Source organism: Eutrigla gurnardus, assembly GCF_963514095.1.
Source record: "Eutrigla gurnardus genome assembly, chromosome: 11".
Classification (NCBI taxonomy): Eukaryota; Metazoa; Chordata; class Actinopteri; order Perciformes; family Triglidae; genus Eutrigla; species Eutrigla gurnardus.
This window is the reverse complement of record NC_139925.1, coordinates 29156721-29176125: the sequence shown is the minus strand read 5'-3', so window position 1 is coordinate 29176125 and position 19405 is coordinate 29156721. Positions and strand designations below refer to the sequence as shown.

The 19405-nt window shown below is 40.5% G+C and overlaps 2 protein-coding genes across 2 annotated transcripts in view; one reads left to right on the top strand and one right to left on the bottom strand.

Annotated features, from left to right (window-relative positions):
* The first annotated feature begins 6644 nt into the window (after positions 1-6644).
* cst7 (cystatin f) lies at positions 6645-12386 on the top strand. The gene is made up of 4 exons (XM_084021965.1): positions 6645-6773; positions 7721-7896; positions 8662-8784; positions 11255-12386. Exons 1-4 carry the CDS (start codon positions 6734-6736, stop codon positions 11333-11335), a joined length of 420 nt encoding a protein of 139 aa, XP_083878091.1. The 5' UTR covers positions 6645-6733; the 3' UTR covers positions 11336-12386.
* Positions 12387-14369: 1983 nt separating this feature from the next.
* The window catches only part of apmap (adipocyte plasma membrane associated protein), a 73251-nt gene continuing 68215 nt past the window's right edge, over positions 14370-19405 (bottom strand). The window contains exon 9 of the mRNA XM_084021964.1: positions 14370-14590. Coding sequence (XP_083878090.1) covers positions 14381-14590 — 210 coding nt within the window. The 3' untranslated portion in view covers positions 14370-14380. The remainder of the gene's footprint in view (positions 14591-19405) is intronic.

Genomic DNA, 19405 nt, shown 5'->3' with positions numbered 1-19405 from the left:
CATTAAAACATGCTGGCCGTATAGTGGCCGAAATGAGATGCCCTCTCTCATCTCCGTGCAGCAGTGTAGACTTGCTCCGCAAGACACGCGGCCACAGCAATCCTCACCGCTCGCCCCTGCTACATTCTTCTACGTGTACATTACGCGCCTGATGTTGTTCTGATGACCGTTCCGCCTCGCTTTCTACTTTGAAAACTCGCAAAGTTGACACTGTATTTTGATAAGCTGTTGCCCTCTTCAGACTCGTGTTGTGAGCGGGACCGGAACTGGTACTTTTATAATAAAAATGCGGCTGTGTGTCTCCGTCCAAAATCGGCAGCGCTCACGCTGCCTGCTCTTACAGATTGTGCTCACATGCGCTGATGCAGATTGAGTGTTTATCAGCAGAGACAGCGCTCCTTCAAAACAACATCAAGCCATGCGTGTGTAGTATTAGGACGCAATGACGTATGTACAACCAGCAATCTGGCCAAGGCCCGTTTGGGCTGGGCAGTGTGAATGCAAAGCGGCGGGGGATCCCTTGTGGGGGGAAATCATGCCGAGCCATGCTGCGGATCGCGCCCTTAGGCAGCCTATGTTAATTAAATAAAGTTTGTTTTTTGATAAGCTGTGGAACTCCAAGTTAACCTATGTCTACCTGATTTTTTATGAACTATTAAGATGTTGAAATTTGAGTAAACCTATAACTTATATTTTACTTGATAAAATAAGACAATATATCCACTCATATGTAGTTGTAGTGTTTTACAGTATGTGTAGCTATTAATGTGATGCTCATCATTTTCCAGCCATAATATTTTCCATTTTGGATAATTTCCATCAACTGGCCCTCATTCAAAACTAATTGAATAGCCCTGGTCTATACTAAGCAAGCTATGATGACTTTCACTTTAATTTTAACGTTAATGTATACCTGGCTGAATTGCACTGTAGGGGGTGAGAACGAGTCAGACTCGAACCTGTGTATGCCTACTTTGAAATTACCACATCAAACGTGATGTGCTGACATCGATGCAGCTATGAAGGTTTGCTTCAGGGAAAATTTATTTTTAAGAAGCTTCCCAATGGAAACTTTGACAAGACTAAGGTTGTTTGCACCTAGTGCAATGTGGAATTAGTTAGTTATTATTTAGGTAGCACACACATGAATGCCTTCAGCATATTTCAAATGAGCCATTTTAATCTAGATTAATCTAGATAAATTCCAACATTACAGTGAGATGAAAAAAAAAATCTATGCCCACCCCTAGTGTGTGTGTGTAAGCGGGTAGAACCCGGGTTCTCTCCGGGTTCTCCGGCTTCCCCCCACAGTCCAAAGACATGCAAGATGGGGATAGGTTAATTGGTGACTCTAAATTGCCCATAGGTGTGAATGTGAGTGTGAATGGTTGTCTGTCTCTACATGTCGGCCCTGCGATAGACTGGCGTCCTGTCCAGGGTGTTCCCTGCCTTTGCCCAATGACAGCTGGGATCGGCTCCAGCCCCCCTGTGACCCTAAAAATAAAGGATAATCGGTAGAAAATGGATGGATGGATAGTATAGTGTGTGTGTATGTATATATATATATATATATATATATATATATATATATATATTTTCAGCTGGTATAGTACAGTGGTTAGAGGGGTCTTGCCTAAGGACCCAGTAAGGGCTTAGGCAAGACCCCTCATGATATACCGGCCTACCTCAGGCATGAGTGAACACAAAAATGCCTCAGACGTCGCCCGGGTCAACAAGGTCTGCGTCAGCTGCTAGGGGACCAGGGCAAACTGATGAGAAATGGGCTACTGGAACGAAACACAGATGGACGAGGGCAGAAAATACGGAGTTGTTGAATGCTATTATACAAGCAATCCCAGAGAGAGGGGTTACATGCAGCGAATGTGGGACCATTGGATACTTTGAAACCCACAATCAGGGCTAACAAAGAAACAGCTGTTAGCCCAGTGTTCCAACATCCGTAACTGAAATCTACTATCACAACTAGAGATTAATGAAATACAACAACGGTGCTACGGCAAGGGGGAGCCAGGACAACAGGTCAGCGGGGGGATGTCAAGCCCCAACAGATACCAACAGCCTCAACACAAGAGCTGCTGACCTGAGAAGGAAGATCATGACCCAACTAGAAACCTGGAGGCTCCGACGAATACCGAAGCTGAGTTGCCAAGTACCTTCAGAAGATCTACTAGCTGATACACAGTACAGCAACAGTAACCATGGAGATGCTTGGGTACAAGGTGGGCTCGGGACATAACAAACAGTACCCACCATGGAAGAGACGGTTAGAGGCCAAGATAAAGGCAACAAAGAGAGAAGTTAGCCAGCTCGCTGAACTGCAGAAAGGGAACATGGTGAATAAAGGGGCACCCAGGAAGTACAACTCACTCTCCATACGAGAGGCACTCGAAACTGCCAAACAACGACTAACAGCTCTAGCCACCCGGTTGAAGAGATACACCAAGGAGGGAGAGGCCAGGAGAATAAACAAGCTGTTCTCCACTGAACCAGCCAAGGTGTACTCTCAGTGGCAGGGAAACAACAACCAGTCAGACCCGCCAAGAGCTGAGGTGGAAAAATACTGGAAAGACATATGGGAAAAAGAGGCATCACACAACACCAATGCCCAATGGTTAGTGGACCTAGGAGCTGACCACAGCAACCTCCCAGAACAAGAACCAGTAACCATCTCAATGGCAGACATCCAAGAAAGAGTGTCAAAAATGAAGAGCTGGACAGCACCAGGCCCTGATATGATCCATACGTACTGGCTGAAGAGGCTAACTGCACTCCATGAACGCCTAGCAGCACAGATGAACAAGCTGCTGAGGGATGGGACCCACCCAGAGTGGCTAACCCAGGGCAGGACAGTCCTAATCCTGAAAGACCCCCAGAAGGGACCCGTCCCATCCAACTACCGGCCAATTACCTGTCTCTGCACAACATGGAAGGCCCTGTCAGGCATCATTGCGGCAAAGATGAGTAAGCATCAATACATGAGCACAAGGCACAGAAAGGAATTGGCAGTAACACCAGAGGAGCCAAGCACCAGCTACTGGTTGATAGAACAGTCGCCCGAGACTGTAAGAAGAGACAAACCAACTGTGCACTGCCTGGATTGACTACAAGAAAGCCTACGACTCAATGCCGCACACATGGATACTGGAATGCCTGGAACTGTATAAGCTCAACAGGAACCTAAGGGCCTTCATCCAGAACTCGATGGAAATGTGGAAGACAACCCTAGGGGCCAATTCAAAGCCGATTATCCAAGTCAACATCAAGTGCAGCATATACCAGGGAGATGCACTATTACCACTGCTGTTCTGCATAGTCCTGAACCCCCTCAGTCAGATCATCACAAAGAGTGGCTACGGGTACTGATTCCGTATATATATATATATATATATTATATATATATATATATATATATATATTATATATATATATATATATATATATATTATATATATATATATATATATATATATATATATAATATATATTATATATATATATATATATATATATATATATATATATAATATATATTATATATATATATATTATATATATATTATATATATTATATTATATATGATCGATTAATTGTCGATAAGAAATTACTTGATTAAAATAAATTAAATGCAATTAATTGCGTTTTCAACCCGTAATTCCCCGCCAGTCCATGTGAGGGCGCGCTTGACGCAAGACGTGTGTGCGCGTATAGCCCCGTTCAGATACGTCGCTACTCGCCCGTCACTCGCTTTCTCGCTGAATTCTACTTACTGGCAAAAGAAATTCACTGCCGCCAGCGGCTAGTTTCAAGCGGCAAGTTGTTGACGTCAACTGTTAATCATCTCTATTCTACATTCCGATTGGTACTTGCTTGGTACTCGCTTCACTCGCATCGCAGAAAGTAAAAAATGTTTTTATCTCCGATCGCCCACATCGCCTGTCCTGGCCACATTCCGCTAGAACCCATTCACATTCCATTGACAGTTGTCGCTCAGAGATGGGCGAGTGGTGACGTATGTGAACGGGGCTTTAGTCAAAACCAAATGTAACCCAGGTCCCATGTAGTTAATAATAAAGCTAGAGTGGTTAATACGATGAGACTGGGCCTGGGCTCGTTGTAGGAAAATACAACTTTTTTTATGTTACTTTTAGAATGTGTACCTTTAATAATGTTTTCTACTTTAATAATAATGACCACCACAACTGTACTTTAAATGCAAAAATAGTCCCTTCACAGGTATTTATTCACAGAAAATAAAATAAGAGTTGAATGATTTTTAGGAAAAATAAATAAATGCACAATTCACAGTACGAATTAAGAGATCTTCCAAATAAAATTCAGTTTCTTTCTTTTGGTTTCACACTTTCCTTTAACTTAAAATAAAACCCTTTTTGTTAGATACTTTCCAAAATAAAATACCTTTAGTACCTTTTTAAATACTTTTGTTACAAGCAAAACACTTTACTGTCCAAAAGAATACCTTGTGTTTTTATACTTGAAAATAAATATTATTAATCCCTTTTTCAGAATCTTTAAGTTACCTTCAAACAGTACTCTTTAATTCACAAAAACACAAAACTCAAAAATGTACCTGTGGGCCCACACACATTCATATGAAAACACACTTTAAATGAGATTGTAACCCGTTGCAGGCCTGTTTATTGAAGCTTGTGTGCGGTGGGGCCTAAAAACTGTAATGGCCGCTTCACTCAAAGCTGAGCACAAAATAAAAGCACGTCCATGTGTATGTTAGTACTCACGAATCCAGGGTTTTAGTTAGTAAGGGTAGAAGGGGAATGAAAGTCTCACGATGATAATGGCAATGGCGGTGGCAGTGATGATCCAAACACACACTCGCGGGCAATGGCGTAGCGAAGGAAGAAAACACACAGCAGCAGCAGGACTCGGCACGACACAGCCGAACGCAGAACAGGGCAGAAGAACACACAACGCAGGGCCATCGGCTGGAAACCCGTCTCTCTCTCCAACGTCCGTCTCCTTAAAGCATATTATCCGAATTGAGCCACAATATCAAAAGCTATCTCATGGCGAATTAGCATTAGCTTTGCTTTAGCTTCAGAAATATCACAATGCAAAAGCTACGATATGCAGGCACATTAGCACCGAATGCTACCGCTAGCTAGCACGTCGCTAACCTCGTTACACATTCAGTCTCGGTTCACTATAACAGTTAGATATAGCACAAAATACAGGCATACACATTATATTCACCTCTTGCAGGTCACACAGAAGTTTATATCAGGACCACGAGTAGTCGACCTCCACGATAAAACTTAATGCTTCCCACGCAACACGATGCCTCCTCTCTTTAACTCTCTGGTCGATAGCTTCTGGTTCTTTCCTCATGCGTGCTCACTACTTCCCACACTAACCTGTGGCACTAGTCCCGCCCCTTACACGGTGACTTTACTCTGATTGGCTCGTGAGTTTTAACCACCAAAGGTAAAACAGGAATGAAATGATTGACAGGTAACAGGTTAGGTTACACACATAAACACGGCTTCTTCCTCTCTCTTTTTATCTCGAATCACAGTTATTTTACAGATTTAATGAACTTAAAGACCTTTATATGAATGTATCTTTTAACTGTAAATAGTCTTATTTATTAAACTGTACATATTTATGCTTTTAACCAGCACACATTTGAACATTTTTTAACTATTATGAACTCTATTTATTTATGAACTTTTTTAATAAAGCACATTATTATACTGTTAATTACTTTTTATGCTCTGTAACTTATATGATTTTTGTACAGGGCTACACAAAACACCAAGGAAGGCTGAGGAATAGTCACCCACTTATATTAATAATAATAGTCATAATAAAATTAAAAGTATAAAGGGCTCAGCACTGTGTTTTAGTCATTTTTGTTTTCATCTTTTCTTGAATGCTTAAACTCCTCAACCCCATTTAGTATGTCAACATTTGTATCAGTACCAGCAGTTTATAAGAAATTGGTCAGTAATTGTCATATTTTGTTTCTCAAAATTCACCAAATGCATTAAAATGACATTATTCAAAATATGATTTGCATTTTTTCTTTATATCATAAGGAAGATAGCTTTTTATGTAACGTATACAGTAGATGAATGAATGAATGAATAAGCTTTAATGTCCCTCAAGGGGCAATTCAGTGCACAACAGTGGCCAGCACAACAAACACACCAGACAAACACACAAAGATAGAACCTATTCAGAGGGAAATTCAGCTTCTCAGAAGAATTGCCGCTTATCAATGAATCGATCATCGATCGATAAGATAAAACAACTATTGATTAATAAATTACTCGATAATTTGCATCCCTAATATATGCTCTTTGGTTTGGTTATCTGCTGTGTTCCACTCCATCTGCAACTAAGCCATAGTCACGTTGACTTTGTTGTCCTACTTGACGGCGTTTGGCTACAGTCTCTTTTAGAGCCCACCCCCTCAGACACCTGCAGCTCTTGTCGGCGTGATAAGTCAAGTCAAGTCAAGCCAAGACCATCCTGAACATGGCTAATGTATGCACGGAAACAGACTTCCTGCTAGGTTTGGTGATTCATGACTCAGCAGATTTCAGCCTCTGCTGAGAGGAAGTGACATCACAAACAGAAGTGCAGAAGAAATGAACCGGCTAGTCCTGCTGTAAGAAGAGAGAGATCTGTGGTTGAAGTGTTGCAGCCTCACAGGAAACACAAACGGAGTGCATGATGGGCCTGAAGACGCTGCTGCTGCTCGCTATTCTGGGTAAAAAGCTTCCTGTTTCCTTATTCTGATTTAAATACGTTTTAGCGTTATTTTTCATGGTAGATTGTGTTAATCCACTTCCTGCTGTTTGTCGCCACACAAAACAAATATGAATACTTTGTACTTCTGAAGGAATCTAGTTGAACCGGGAGTCAGTTTATTAATGCAACTCATTTAAAAGTCTGAAGACTGAAATTTCACTTTTGCTGTGAAACTGATGCAGCAGGTTGTTTTCTTGTTTATATTGATGGGTTTTTTTTGGAAAACAGAAGCCCAGTTTTGAGAATAAATGAAAGTGTTGAGTTCTTCAAACCCAACAAAATGTTTCAATGGAAAAAAGTGCAAACATGAAAGCAAAAGACACTGTTTACATCTTTACTGTTTACATTTCGTTGTATTTGTTCTGCAGCTGCTGAACAAGTTTTTATCTTTAAAAAAAAGTAGAGTGGGTACGTATTTGTGTATGTATTTTATATTTTGTCATGAGAAATGTGGCGTCTGCTCTATTTTTTTTGCGCATGCCGTGAGCGATCGTGTCAATTCTGGCAGGAAATCACACAAAGAAACACGAGACAATCCGATCAATTTTCAAAATAAAAGCAATTTTCTAAATAAAATACCGCGATTGACAAATGCGATATTTGTGTATCTAAACTCGCACTGGGAAACAGGAAGAGTATTCAGTCATTATTCAATGGTATACTAAAAATCCATGTGAAAAAAGTTACTTCTCACTGTTCTCAGGTCAAATATTTATATGCGATTAAAATGCGATTAATTTCGATTCATTAATTACAAAGCCTCTAATTAATTAGATACATTTTTTTAATCGAGTCCCGGCCCTAGAATAAATGTACTGTAGTTAAAAAAGACATAAACAGAGTTTATTGAAGTAAATGTTGTTGAGGTTATAGGTCATCGCAAGTGTCTGTCCTCTTCCCTTCCAGCAGTGACGTTGGCGGCGGGCAGCCGTGGCCGCTCCATGCCCGGGGCTCCGATGGACATCAGCAAGAAGGACTTCGGCGTCCAGCAGGTCGCCCTCCACGCCACCTGCTCCTACAACAACCAATCAAATGACGCCTTCCTCTTCAAACCCTCCGCAATCCTATCAGCTCAGCGGCAGGTAGGACGCAGGAAACGCATCGAGTCTAGAGTAGCTTCATTATTTACCTTCAAATACTCTTGATTTAAGGGACTTAAAAGGAATTAAAAGGATTTTCAAGAAATAAAAATCACTTAAACTTGATCAAATATCATGAAATACATTTCTAACTTTATTTTTCATTTTAAACAAATGTTTGGGTCTGGGTATGTGGAAGTTAAACTATTGCACATCTAATTTTTTTTTAGCACAGTGTTTCCCCTACCATTGTACAGGCCAGGCCAGGCCAAGGAGACCTGCAGCCAGGCCAAAAAAAAAATCAATATGCCAAAAATAAGCCACCTATCAATTCGCTAATCCTATAATTTATATTTTACTTGATAAGACAATATATGTCGTTGTAGTGTTTTACAGTATCTGTAGCTATTAATGTGATGCTCATCATTTTCAAGCCATATCTTTCCGGCCCCTCATTTCGGATAATTTCCATCAACCGGCACCTTATAAGTCACTCTCTTCTTGTGATCCTGAATACACTCTGGTTGAACAAAAATGGTGAATGCCAATATAATAATTGCAGAATTGCAGACTGCTTGCTGTGCCACCTGACTGCACCAATACACCATCCCACGCTGCTGAGGGTTTTTTCGGTGGGTACCACCGGCCCTGAAAAAAATTCTAGGGGAAACACTGTAGCACCTTAACAAATTCAGTTAAAAATAAGGTGCAACACTCTACCTACAATTACTGCAGTACAATGTTGAGGTACCTGTACTTGTGTTTCAGATTGTTAAGGGGCTTCGATACATAGTAGATCTGGAGCTCTCCAGAACTGTCTGCCATAAACGAGACAAAAACAACAACAATTTGTCCAACTGTGACTTTCAGCCTGAAGGTCATCTGCACCAGGTGAGTCTGAACAGGAAGCTTGTTTTGAGAAATATGTTCAGCCATGTGAGATAAGAATATTAGTGTTGGATTCTTCCTGGAGTCACGTTGTTTCATGTTTGTTTTTACACCTTTAGTACCGATTAAACAAAACACTATGTCACTAACTCAGAATAAGTGCCATCATACAGCCATCAGTTTTGTCCCATTCAGCGGCCCCATCCTTCCGGGGGCACATCCTTTTGCAGACCACGAAGGCTGAACCGAGCAGTCTCCAAAATGAGACTGTCTGGTCTACAGAGGACTTCCTGCCTGCGTTCAATCAAAGTGTTTGATTCAATTTATTTTATTTTATTCAATTCAATTTTATTTATAGTGTCATATCACAACAGAAGTCATCTCAGGACACTTAACACATTGAGCAGGACTAGAATACGCTCAAAATTTCCAGAATCAATACAATTTCAGTCCCAACATCACCCAGGAACAAGCGTTACAGCAACAGTGGTGAGAAAAAACTGCCTTAATAGGCTTTTAGGCAGAAATCTCGTGCAACCCAGGCCCTTGGGTTCCAACTGCATTTGGTTTTGGTAGTAGTATAGTAGTAGTAGCATTAGCAGTAGTGGTGGTATTAACAGAAGAGATATTATCAACAGTAGTAGTCCATGGCAGCAGGCACAGCCACGCCGAGATGGATCCATCCTAACCATGACTTCTAGTTTTAGTCAGAACACGTGCTGCTGTATTCTGGACCAGCTGGAGAGATTTAACAGATTTATTAGAACAGCCTGATAATAAGGAATTACAATAGTCCAGCCTTGAGGTAATAAATACATGGACTAGTTTTTTGCATCTTTTTGAGACAGCATTGGCCTAATTGTAGTAATGTTACGCAGGTGAAAGTAGGCTGTCCTTGTCGTTTGTTTAATATGCGAGTCAAAGGACAGGTCCTGATCAAAGATAATAATAACAATATATCAGTTTTATATAGCACAGATGCTCAAAGACTCTTTGACAATAGCAACTACATCGAACAAAACAGAAGAAAACAAATAAACACATACACAGTGTTTCCCCTAGAATTTTTTTCAGGCCCGGTGGTACCCACCGAAAAAACCCTAAACAGACGTGACGCGTGGGATGGTGTATTGGTGCAGTTGGATTAAGTCAGGTGGCACAGCAAGCAGTCTGCAATTCTGCAATTATTATATTTGCATTCAACATTTTTGTTCAACCAGAGTGTATTCAAGATCACAAGGAGAGAGTGACTTATTAAGGTGCTGGTTGATGGAAATGATCAGGGTCCAGAAAAATATGGCTTGAAAATGATGAGCATCACATTAATAGCTACAGATACTGTAAAACACTACAACGACATATGAGTGCATATATTGTCTTATTTTATCAAGTAAAATATAAGTTATAGGTTTACTCAACAGCAGTTAACTCAAAGTTCCACATCTTATCAAAAACAATCCTCCCCCCCGGGGAGGGGGGGCAAACGGGCTTTGGCCGGTTGTACATACGTCATCACGTCCTAATACTACACACACATGGCGTGATGTTGTTTTTAAGGAGCGCCGTCTCTGCTTATATTTCTCGACAACACTCGACCTGCATCAGCGCATGTGCGCACGAGCGGATCTGTGCGAGCAGACAGCGCGAGCGCAGCGGGTTTTGGACGGAGACACACAGCGGCATTTTTATTATGTAAAAATAAATAATAATGTAATGTAATAAAATAAATATTATGGACCCTATGGACCGGTTCCGCTCACACCACGAGTCTGAAGAGTGCAACAGCTTATCAAAATACAGTGTCAACGTTCCGTGTTTTCAAAGTAGAAAGCGACATCGTGGTGGTTTAACGAGGCGGAACGGCATCAGAACAACATCAAGCACGTAAAGTACACGAGGAAAAAAGTAGCGGGAGCGCGCGGCGAGGATTGTTGCGGCCGCGCGGCTTGCGAAGCAAGTCTGCTGTGCTGCGCGGAGGTGCTCCTAATGTAAATGATTATTGATTTATGAATGAATTGATAGGTGGCTTATTTTTGGTATATTGATTTTTTTTTTGGCCTGGCGGCAGGTCTCCTTGGCCTGTACAATGGTAGGGTAAACACTGCATACAGGTTAAAAGCAAGAATGAACAGGTGAGTCTTGAGGGCTTGAAGGACGGAAGCGTATGGCTGGGAAGGGCATTCCAGAGGGAGCAGCAAGGGCTCTGTCGTTCCAGGTCTAGAGCTTGGTGCTGATTGGTTGGAGGAGGTTGGCATCAGTGGACCTGAGGCAACGGGTAGGGGTGTGGCGGAGGAGGTCAGAGAGGTAGGGGAGGGGCCATGGTTGTTGAGGGCTTTCAAGGTGATGAATAGTATTTTGATGGGGAGCCGGTGAAGGACCACATCTTTTACACACTTTCCAATGACGTCATGCTAATTAAATGAATCTTTTACAGGATTCGTAGTTAACAGGCTTTTGATGTGACACTTTCCAGACTTTTCAGTGCCACATAGAGGTCTGGGTGATTCCCTGGCAGAATGAGACCACCACTCAGGTATTCAGGTGTAAATCCTGAAAGCACCAGCTGCCTTCATCATCTGCATCTGTGACCTCCTCATCTGTAAAAATAACAAAATAAAATGTCTATATTTACTGGAACTGTTTTGTCTTTAATCTTTGCTTGTCTTGAGTGACGCCACCTGCTGGTCTGAAGAATGTGTAGCAGCCAAAACATGACAATGTATTCAAATGTTTTTTTTTTTATCATATCACATAAATATTTAACATATATAACATGCAACAAAGAATCAGAAAAATATTAACTTTGACATGTCAATTTACAAATTGATAATAATAAATAATAATGTATTTGAGGTGAAGCAGACAGTAAGCACAGACATTAATTTTCTGGTGTAATGAGGGTTTTAAAATAATTTCAAAACAATATTTAGTGCTTCAGGTTTAATTCAGTTAGTATTGAAATAAAGCTGAAAATCTGCAGAACAGGTTCAAACTAACACAAATCCAAATAAAAGTTGAGTTAACAAAGAGACATTAGTTCACATGTAGACAACAAACTAATTTGATCAGAGATCACACTGTTTCTATCAGCAGGAACAGGTGTTTGAAATTGAAAAACAGAAAATTCAAGCTTGTTATCCTGAAAACATGCTAATTATGACTAATGTTAACTTTGTTAACATGATAAACACCTAAACCTTTTACATCAACATCCACGATGTTATCACGACTAACTGTGATTTATATGACAAAAGAAGAAGAGTCTGAAAACCAAACAAACATTGACATCAAGCAAAGGAGTCATTCAAAGGTATTAAGATCTAATTTAATAGGTTTTTATAACAAGACCCAGACAACACAAAGGAGCTCATGGAAAGTGTTTCCATGCGATTAAATGACGTTCAATTAATCGCTGTAGAATTAGTTAGGCCAACAAAATGTGTCTTTTGCAACTGCTTACACACTAAAGGTGACATTTGGCCTTGGAATGAGAACAGGCTGCACGCCCTGCTTATAGACCCTTTCAAAGCTGACATTGTTGACAACGTTAGCGTCATTTTGCGTTAGAAGCTTCAAGCGTTATATTAAAGCTGTTAGCAGCATCTCTAGCTGTCTGCTTATGACATGTTTGTTTGTCATAATCGATATTTCAACAGACTAAAGTTCGACAGAATTCAGACAGGATCATTTCAGAGCAACATGTGTTTCAGTTTAATCGGTGACCGTGTTAACTAGTGACTTTCAGCTTATAGTAACTCCAGTAAATGGTTGGTGTAGATTATACACACAGATGTATTTAGAATAGACTGAAGGCTTTTACCAGGACAACTACATCAATAGGCATCTATAAACATGTTGACAACCGCTGGACTGTTTGTAAAAATCAATCAAGTCAAAGCTCTGAGTCTACTTTCTTGTAATGTCTCACTGGTGTGTGTTACACTACAGATACACGTATTTATGTGGACACTAAATATTAGATTATTAGACAAACACATCTTCTGGTTTGCACTTTTGTGTGCAATGCTGCAGCAAAGTTCTAATTAAAAACAAAAATCGATTGCCAGAGATTTCATTCTTAAACATGGTTCAGACACTTTCAGAATGCAAAGCATACCTGGAACTACTGAACCCCAATCAGTCTGTGTCTGAAATGAGGCCATTTGAGTCAAATACACTTCAGAGGGCTATTGCACAAAAGCAGAATCCAGATATCCAGGATAAATGACTAAACTGGGTTCAACATATCCCAGAGAGAGCAGTCTGGCTTAACCGGTGGCACAAAGACTAAACCAGATGAACAGCTGACTAAGTCAAGCCAGGTTCAACTAATCCTGGAGAGTGCTCGAAAATCTTCAGCGTATTCTTGTCCTGCTCAATGTGTTAAGTGTCCTGAGATGACTTCTGTCGTGATATGACACTTTAAAGAAAATTGAATTGAATTGAATTGCATACAGGTATATTTATTTAAAACAATGACTTTATGTTTATTTCAAATGCCTACATTTACTTTTGAAATTGTTTACCCCCTTTTATCTGATACCAGTCGCCAAGGCTAAGAAGCACTTTTGCATTTGAAAGTGTTACATTTTTTTAACATATTTATTTTATTATACAATACACTTGAATGTGTCCGAATGTAAAATAAAATTAAAAAAAAAACTCATAAGAAAAATCCTTTTTGAATATATAAATAGCAATTTTTTTTCTACTTACGCACAAAATGTGTACCAAAACATAGCCGAAACCCTTAAACTCTTATCTAGGTTTTGTGCAATAGCCATCAGGTAAGATCATCTCTGTATGAGAAGAAACATTGAGACAGTGAGAGGAAGAGGATGAAGAAGGGGACGGCGAGTGGTGGACTCACTGAAGTGAGGTTTTACAGTAAGCGTAAATTTAACAACTTAATGCTTCATCCACACTCGTGGAGGCAACATTGATATTTTCAGATGAGAAACAACTTTGTTCAGCTCATTTTCTGTAACAAGTGCATTAAAGCCATGGTATTAGCAAGCTAATTAGCAGACAGCTGGCTAGTTGCTTCGCTCCAGAGAAGGATAAGATACCTAGCTAACTAGTCAGACATCCACCATCAACCACAGACACACAGTATATATATAGCTTGAGCAAGCTAGCTAGCGGTTACTGTGCTAATCTCTTTTCACCAGGTAAGCTAAGTGATTGTAGGGCTGGGTATAACTGTATTATCAGAACATGAGTTTCAGGAACAAGACTAAAACAATACTCGGAGCAAAAAGTCTAAAATAAACAAACAATTCATGACATCTGCAAAACAAAACAAAATGTCTAACGAGAACTCAATGTCAGGCATTACTTGGCAATATTGACACATTGGGATTCACCTTCTGGAGACCATGAATATTCAAACTTAATTTCGTGTTAATCCCTCAAAATATATGTCATCTGGGACAAAATCATTGACTGACCGCCATCCGAGTCTGACAAACCCCTGTGATGGTTTTTATTTTACCTCTTGATGCATCATGGCATCACTATGAAAGATGAATGCTGTGTCGTAGTTTCCGACTTCATACTAAGTCACAAATATCTGTCATTGTGTCCGATTTCCTTTTTTTTAGACCTTGCGCAGGTCAAGTTTGGCGATGTACGGTGAGCGGAAGGAACCCAGGTACAGACTCCCGTCATACTCATGGACTTCACTGACGTAGGCCGCCACCAGGCCATTGGGGTCATGGAAGCTCCGAGTGCAGACACCACCGTCATGGAGCTCCGCCACCAGACTGTACCGAGGAACGAACTTCATAACCACCTCTTGACTGAAGAGCTGGAGAGGAAGGAAATAGTTAGGAGGGCAAGATGGAGAGTGGTATTATTTCATTCAGATTTTTTGACAACTTTGCCATGACCTTCTTGGTTTGTCTGTTGTATGTGGACACCTGCAAGTTGTTATTGTCGTTACGACGACACCTGAGTCCTTATTGTCTGTATGTGGTAGGGATGCCACGGTCCTCAATATAAAATTGAACCGTACACTGTAAAAAAAAAATCCTAATTTTTTACGGTATATGACTAATTTTTTACAGTAGTCTTTCTGTTCTTTGAAAATAGTGTACAAAACTAAAATTACAGACTTTATCAGTAAATGAACAATCTGCCTGTTATTTTAAGTATTATGACAGTAATGACAAACTACATTTATTTCTAATTTTTTTACAGAAAAATACTATATTAATAATACATTATCTTTCCGTTTTCTTAAATTAAATACAAATATTATGTAAAATGGCAGTAATTCTCTATAATTAGGGCCCGAGCGCCGACAACGTCGGGCAGCGAAGCAAGCCCTATTGCAACTGAAACTGTACGGTTTCTTATTCTTCTTTTTATTATTTCGCAAGTTCGACGGCCTTTTTGGGGGCCTCATCATATTCAGAAGTTGAAAAAAATTTCCGTGCACATGGGGCGAAAAATTTTAGATTTTAAAGGTTTCATAGTTGGCCACAAAAAAGTGGCTCTCTAGCGCCACCTAACGTGTTTTAGGCCAGCCCCAGCACACCGTAACTCTAATTGACACAAAATTCGCCATACATGTGCAGGCAAGTGTGCTCTACAAAAAAGCTTCTTGAAGCACCAAACTCCGCCTACCGAAATTTTCCGCCATTTTGAATTTTGTGAAAAACACGTTTTTGCTCACTTCTCCTAAACCGTAGATCCGATTCTCACCAAATTTGCTGTGCATCATCATTCGACCAAGCTGGTCAAATGCTTTGTAAAATGTTGTTGCGTTCAGAAGTTATTAGCCAATGAACGTCAGAGGGGCGGGGCTCTAGAAATAAATACACATAACTCCACAATATTTAACCCAATCATCACAAAACTTGCAGGATATGTTGACATATCTGCCTGGAACATATCCTGAAAGTTTTATTAAAATTGACCACTCGGGGGCGCTACAGTAAATCAGCCATTTTTCAATTGTAAGCTTTGTATTTTAACGAACTCCTCTACACCGTTGATCCGATTCCTAGCAAACTCGCTGAGACTGTTCTAGAGGCCTCAACGATGCAAAATCATCAAAAGGTCTTACATAAGTCCTACGGGAGCGCAATTACGGCGCCCTGAACATGGACGAATTTCATGCTTCGCCACAATACTCTAAACTGTTATAACTTCAATGTACATTGTCCGATCATGTTCAAACTTCTCACATGTGATGAGAGTCCCACCCTGAACACGTCTGCACTGCAATATTGACTCACAATCAGAGCGCCACCTAGTGGCGACATAAAATGTCATGTTTTTACACCCGTATAAGGTCCCAGTGTCGTGGAACTCAGGTAAGGGACGACCGGCTGCGAGGAAATGGCCGGGGACGACGCGCGCCGTGGCAGGGGCCGGGTACGACCCGCGCCGTGGCGGTGGCCGGGGACGACAGGCGCCAGCCGTGGCGGTGGCCGGGGATGACCCGCGCCATGGCGGTGGCCGGGGACGACTGGCAACATGGCGGTGGCCGGGGACGACCTGCCCCGTGGCGGTGGCCAGGCCAGGCGGTCCGACACGTCAGGCGGTCGTAGCACTAACCGAGTTACGTGCCATGCGAGGGCCCGTTATCACTGCTCGCAGTTTTAATTAAATATGTAACTTGTAATAAAAAGGTTTATGTCCATAAAAACAATCTTAACACTTTTCTCTGTAATTTTACAGTAAATCTTATTATTTTGACATTTGCATGTAATTATACATTCAACCTGCAATTAAATATGTAGCTTGTTATATGAAGGTTTATGTCCATACTAACAATCTAATGTTTTTCTCTGTAATTTTAAGGTAAATCTTATTAGTTTTAGATTTATGTGTACTTTTACATTCAAACTCTGTAATTAAATATGTAGCTCATTATATTAAGATTTATGTCCATACTAACGTTTTTCTCTGTAACGTTAAGGTAAATCTTATTAGTTCACATGTACTATGTGGTATACATAAAAGTACTTGTATAGACTTTGGATTAGACTAGATAGTATTAGACTAGTGAGTACTTTAATATTCAAACTGTAAGTCTGGATATAATGGCAACGATTCTAACAAAAATACGCACAGGTCAGCCTGTCGACGCAGACAGGTATGGCGCGTCTTTCAGTGGCTGAAGGCAGCGTAATGTGTGGGGAGGTCAAAAACAGTCAATGACACTTTCACGTGCAATCGGAAAGCTTGTTGATGGGTAAAGCTTGAATTTGGATGATGCTTAAATAACAATTATTATCGCAAAATAAAAAAAATATGAGTGGGATAGCATTTATACATTCCAATTAAAATAATGTCTATCTATTATATCTATGTTACATTAAACTGGAATAGGCCTTTATCTGCTGTTCAGCAAGTAATGCAAGTAGCAGTAAAAATATTGATGCTTTTGATATTTTGCTTAAATCAAGTGAAGTCAACTCATCTTTGTTTATAGTGCTTTACACATAATGCAGTAGATCGTGTGTGACAGAGAGAGAGAGAGAGAGAGAGAGAGAGAGAGAGAGAGATGCTTATGTAATTAAATATATACCCGCCTACAAATAAAAATAAATTGGTTGATGTGGCTGTCATCACGAAAACTGGCCAATGACAACTGTGCGCGCCTTCTTTTTGAAAATACGTCAGTTTGAATGGGTACGCGCTGGCAATCGTGCACTAGTCCTACTTGACCACTAATGGATTACCTGGATTATTACCTGGATTATTTTACATCTGCTTGCCATGTTTTCATTTGGAGCGAATCTGAGTTGTGGGATTTCAACGGAGAACAAAAAAGTGGAGTATGGACACAGTTGAAGGGTCAGGCGGATCTGTTTGGTCAGCTAACATTACTTGGACTTCACTTTATAACTGTTCTGCTGTATCAGGTAAGAATACATTTCCCTTCCCTTTGTAAAATCATAACCTAACGCAGTGTTTGTGTTCATTCCCTTAATTTACAGTGATGGTCTTGTCAAACTGTTAGCTAACCATTAGCTAACGTTATGGTATAGTCTAGTCGTAGGTGATCGACGTTATTTTAGCACATTTAGGTCATTTCGGTCAGCACCGAAATGTGTTTCTGAAAACATTTTATTCGAGAAATAAGATATGCAGTTGCTGAATCTGTCTTTATTTTAGATCAACGGTCAGTTTAAAAGATTTTCGACAGCTTGCGGAAGGCGGCGCCCCGTCTCCCAAAACTCGCCGTGACGCGAAGCCATTGCACGGCAAACAAACAAAATAGTGTAGTGCTGTGTCCATTTATTCAACTCAAGCATTTATACAAGAACAGCAATAAGATTTGTGGCATTCAGATAGCACCATACAGCTTCACTTCTACTTGAAACAGAAGCACTGATGTCAACCTGAACACTGAAATAAACATTCATACTGGGAGCGGTAGCTACAGCAGCTAGGGAGCTACCTCTCCTAGCATGAATGTTTACTCCAGTGTTACTGTTGACTTCAGTGCTGACGTTGCCAGTAGAAGTGAATATCGCTGCTTCCTGCTCGCTCCCGTTCGCGTCGTCACTTCTTGTCCGCATATTTTTGGGGAAAAAAATACGGATATCCATACCGAAAACCACAGCTGACTAGCAACTGCGACCATGTCAAGTACTAACAGCGTCCCTCTCATGAGTATGACTCAATGACCCGCCTCCCTGTAATTGGCCAGCACGTTTGTTCGTTGATTGGATTGGTTGAATTGTATTGACAAACCGAGATAGGAATAATAGAGAGTTGGCCACTCCGAGGTAAAAAAACAAAACCCAAATAAAATAAACAGTTTCCAGCCCAGGGCAGGCACGGCCATATCTATTGGCACGGCTGACTCTGTGGGCGGGCACGGCCCGCCAATGCCCGCCCATGCCGCTGGTACTGGCGTGATTTTATGAAGGAGAGCACCTGTCAATCATCCTCCTAGTGGCAGCCCACCAAGCGTGCAATACTGGCAAGCGGCAATAGCGTAAAAAAAAAGAAAAAAGAATTGACTAATAATAATAGAAAAATAAATCCTTTTTATAGTAAGGACTTTTCAGTGGATCTTCCTTTTTCCCTTCCCCTTCCCCCAGGTGCACCAAAGATCCAGCTGATTACTGGAGGAGGATACTTCTTTTTCTGGTACATTGCACTGTCACCTCTGGTACAGATTAATTGACCTTTTGTGGTATGTTTTGATTTTATTTGATAATACACTGTACATTTAATTTAACCTTTTAAATTAAGAGGGCTAAATAGGCTAAATTAAGAATGTAATGCATGTGCACAAATACTATAAATATTATTGGAACTACAGTATACAGAGCCCCCAGGGACAGGAGAACATTGTGGAAAACAATATAAAACTGAATTGGAAAATACAAGCTAAAAAACAACTGACAACAACCCCCTCAGCCCAGCAGCTCTCCACCTGTTTCAAAAGTGAAACGCCATCACCTCGTCATGATAGTACAGCTAACAGACAAGATGGAGAAATAGAATTTTTAGTTTTTCAATTCTTCCTTGGGGGTCTCTGAAGAACTGTTTGTGAATAATTGGTTGATATTGTAAATACATTAAATAAAGGGCTTTTAGAATCAATATTGGTGTGTATTTTATTTGTAATTAAGTTTCGCGACCTACTTTAATT

Bases quoted from the DNA above. Each gene is read 5' to 3' on its own strand.
- cst7 (XM_084021965.1), top strand. From the start codon at position 6,734: ATGATGGGCCTGAAGACGCTGCTGCTGCTCGCTATTCTGG. The intron at 6,774-7,720 runs GTAAAAAGCTTC...CTTCCCTTCCAG, and splicing joins GCTGCTGCTCGCTATTCTGG to CAGTGACGTTGGCGGCGGGC. The intron at 7,897-8,661 runs GTAGGACGCAGG...CTTGTGTTTCAG, and splicing joins TCCTATCAGCTCAGCGGCAG to ATTGTTAAGGGGCTTCGATA.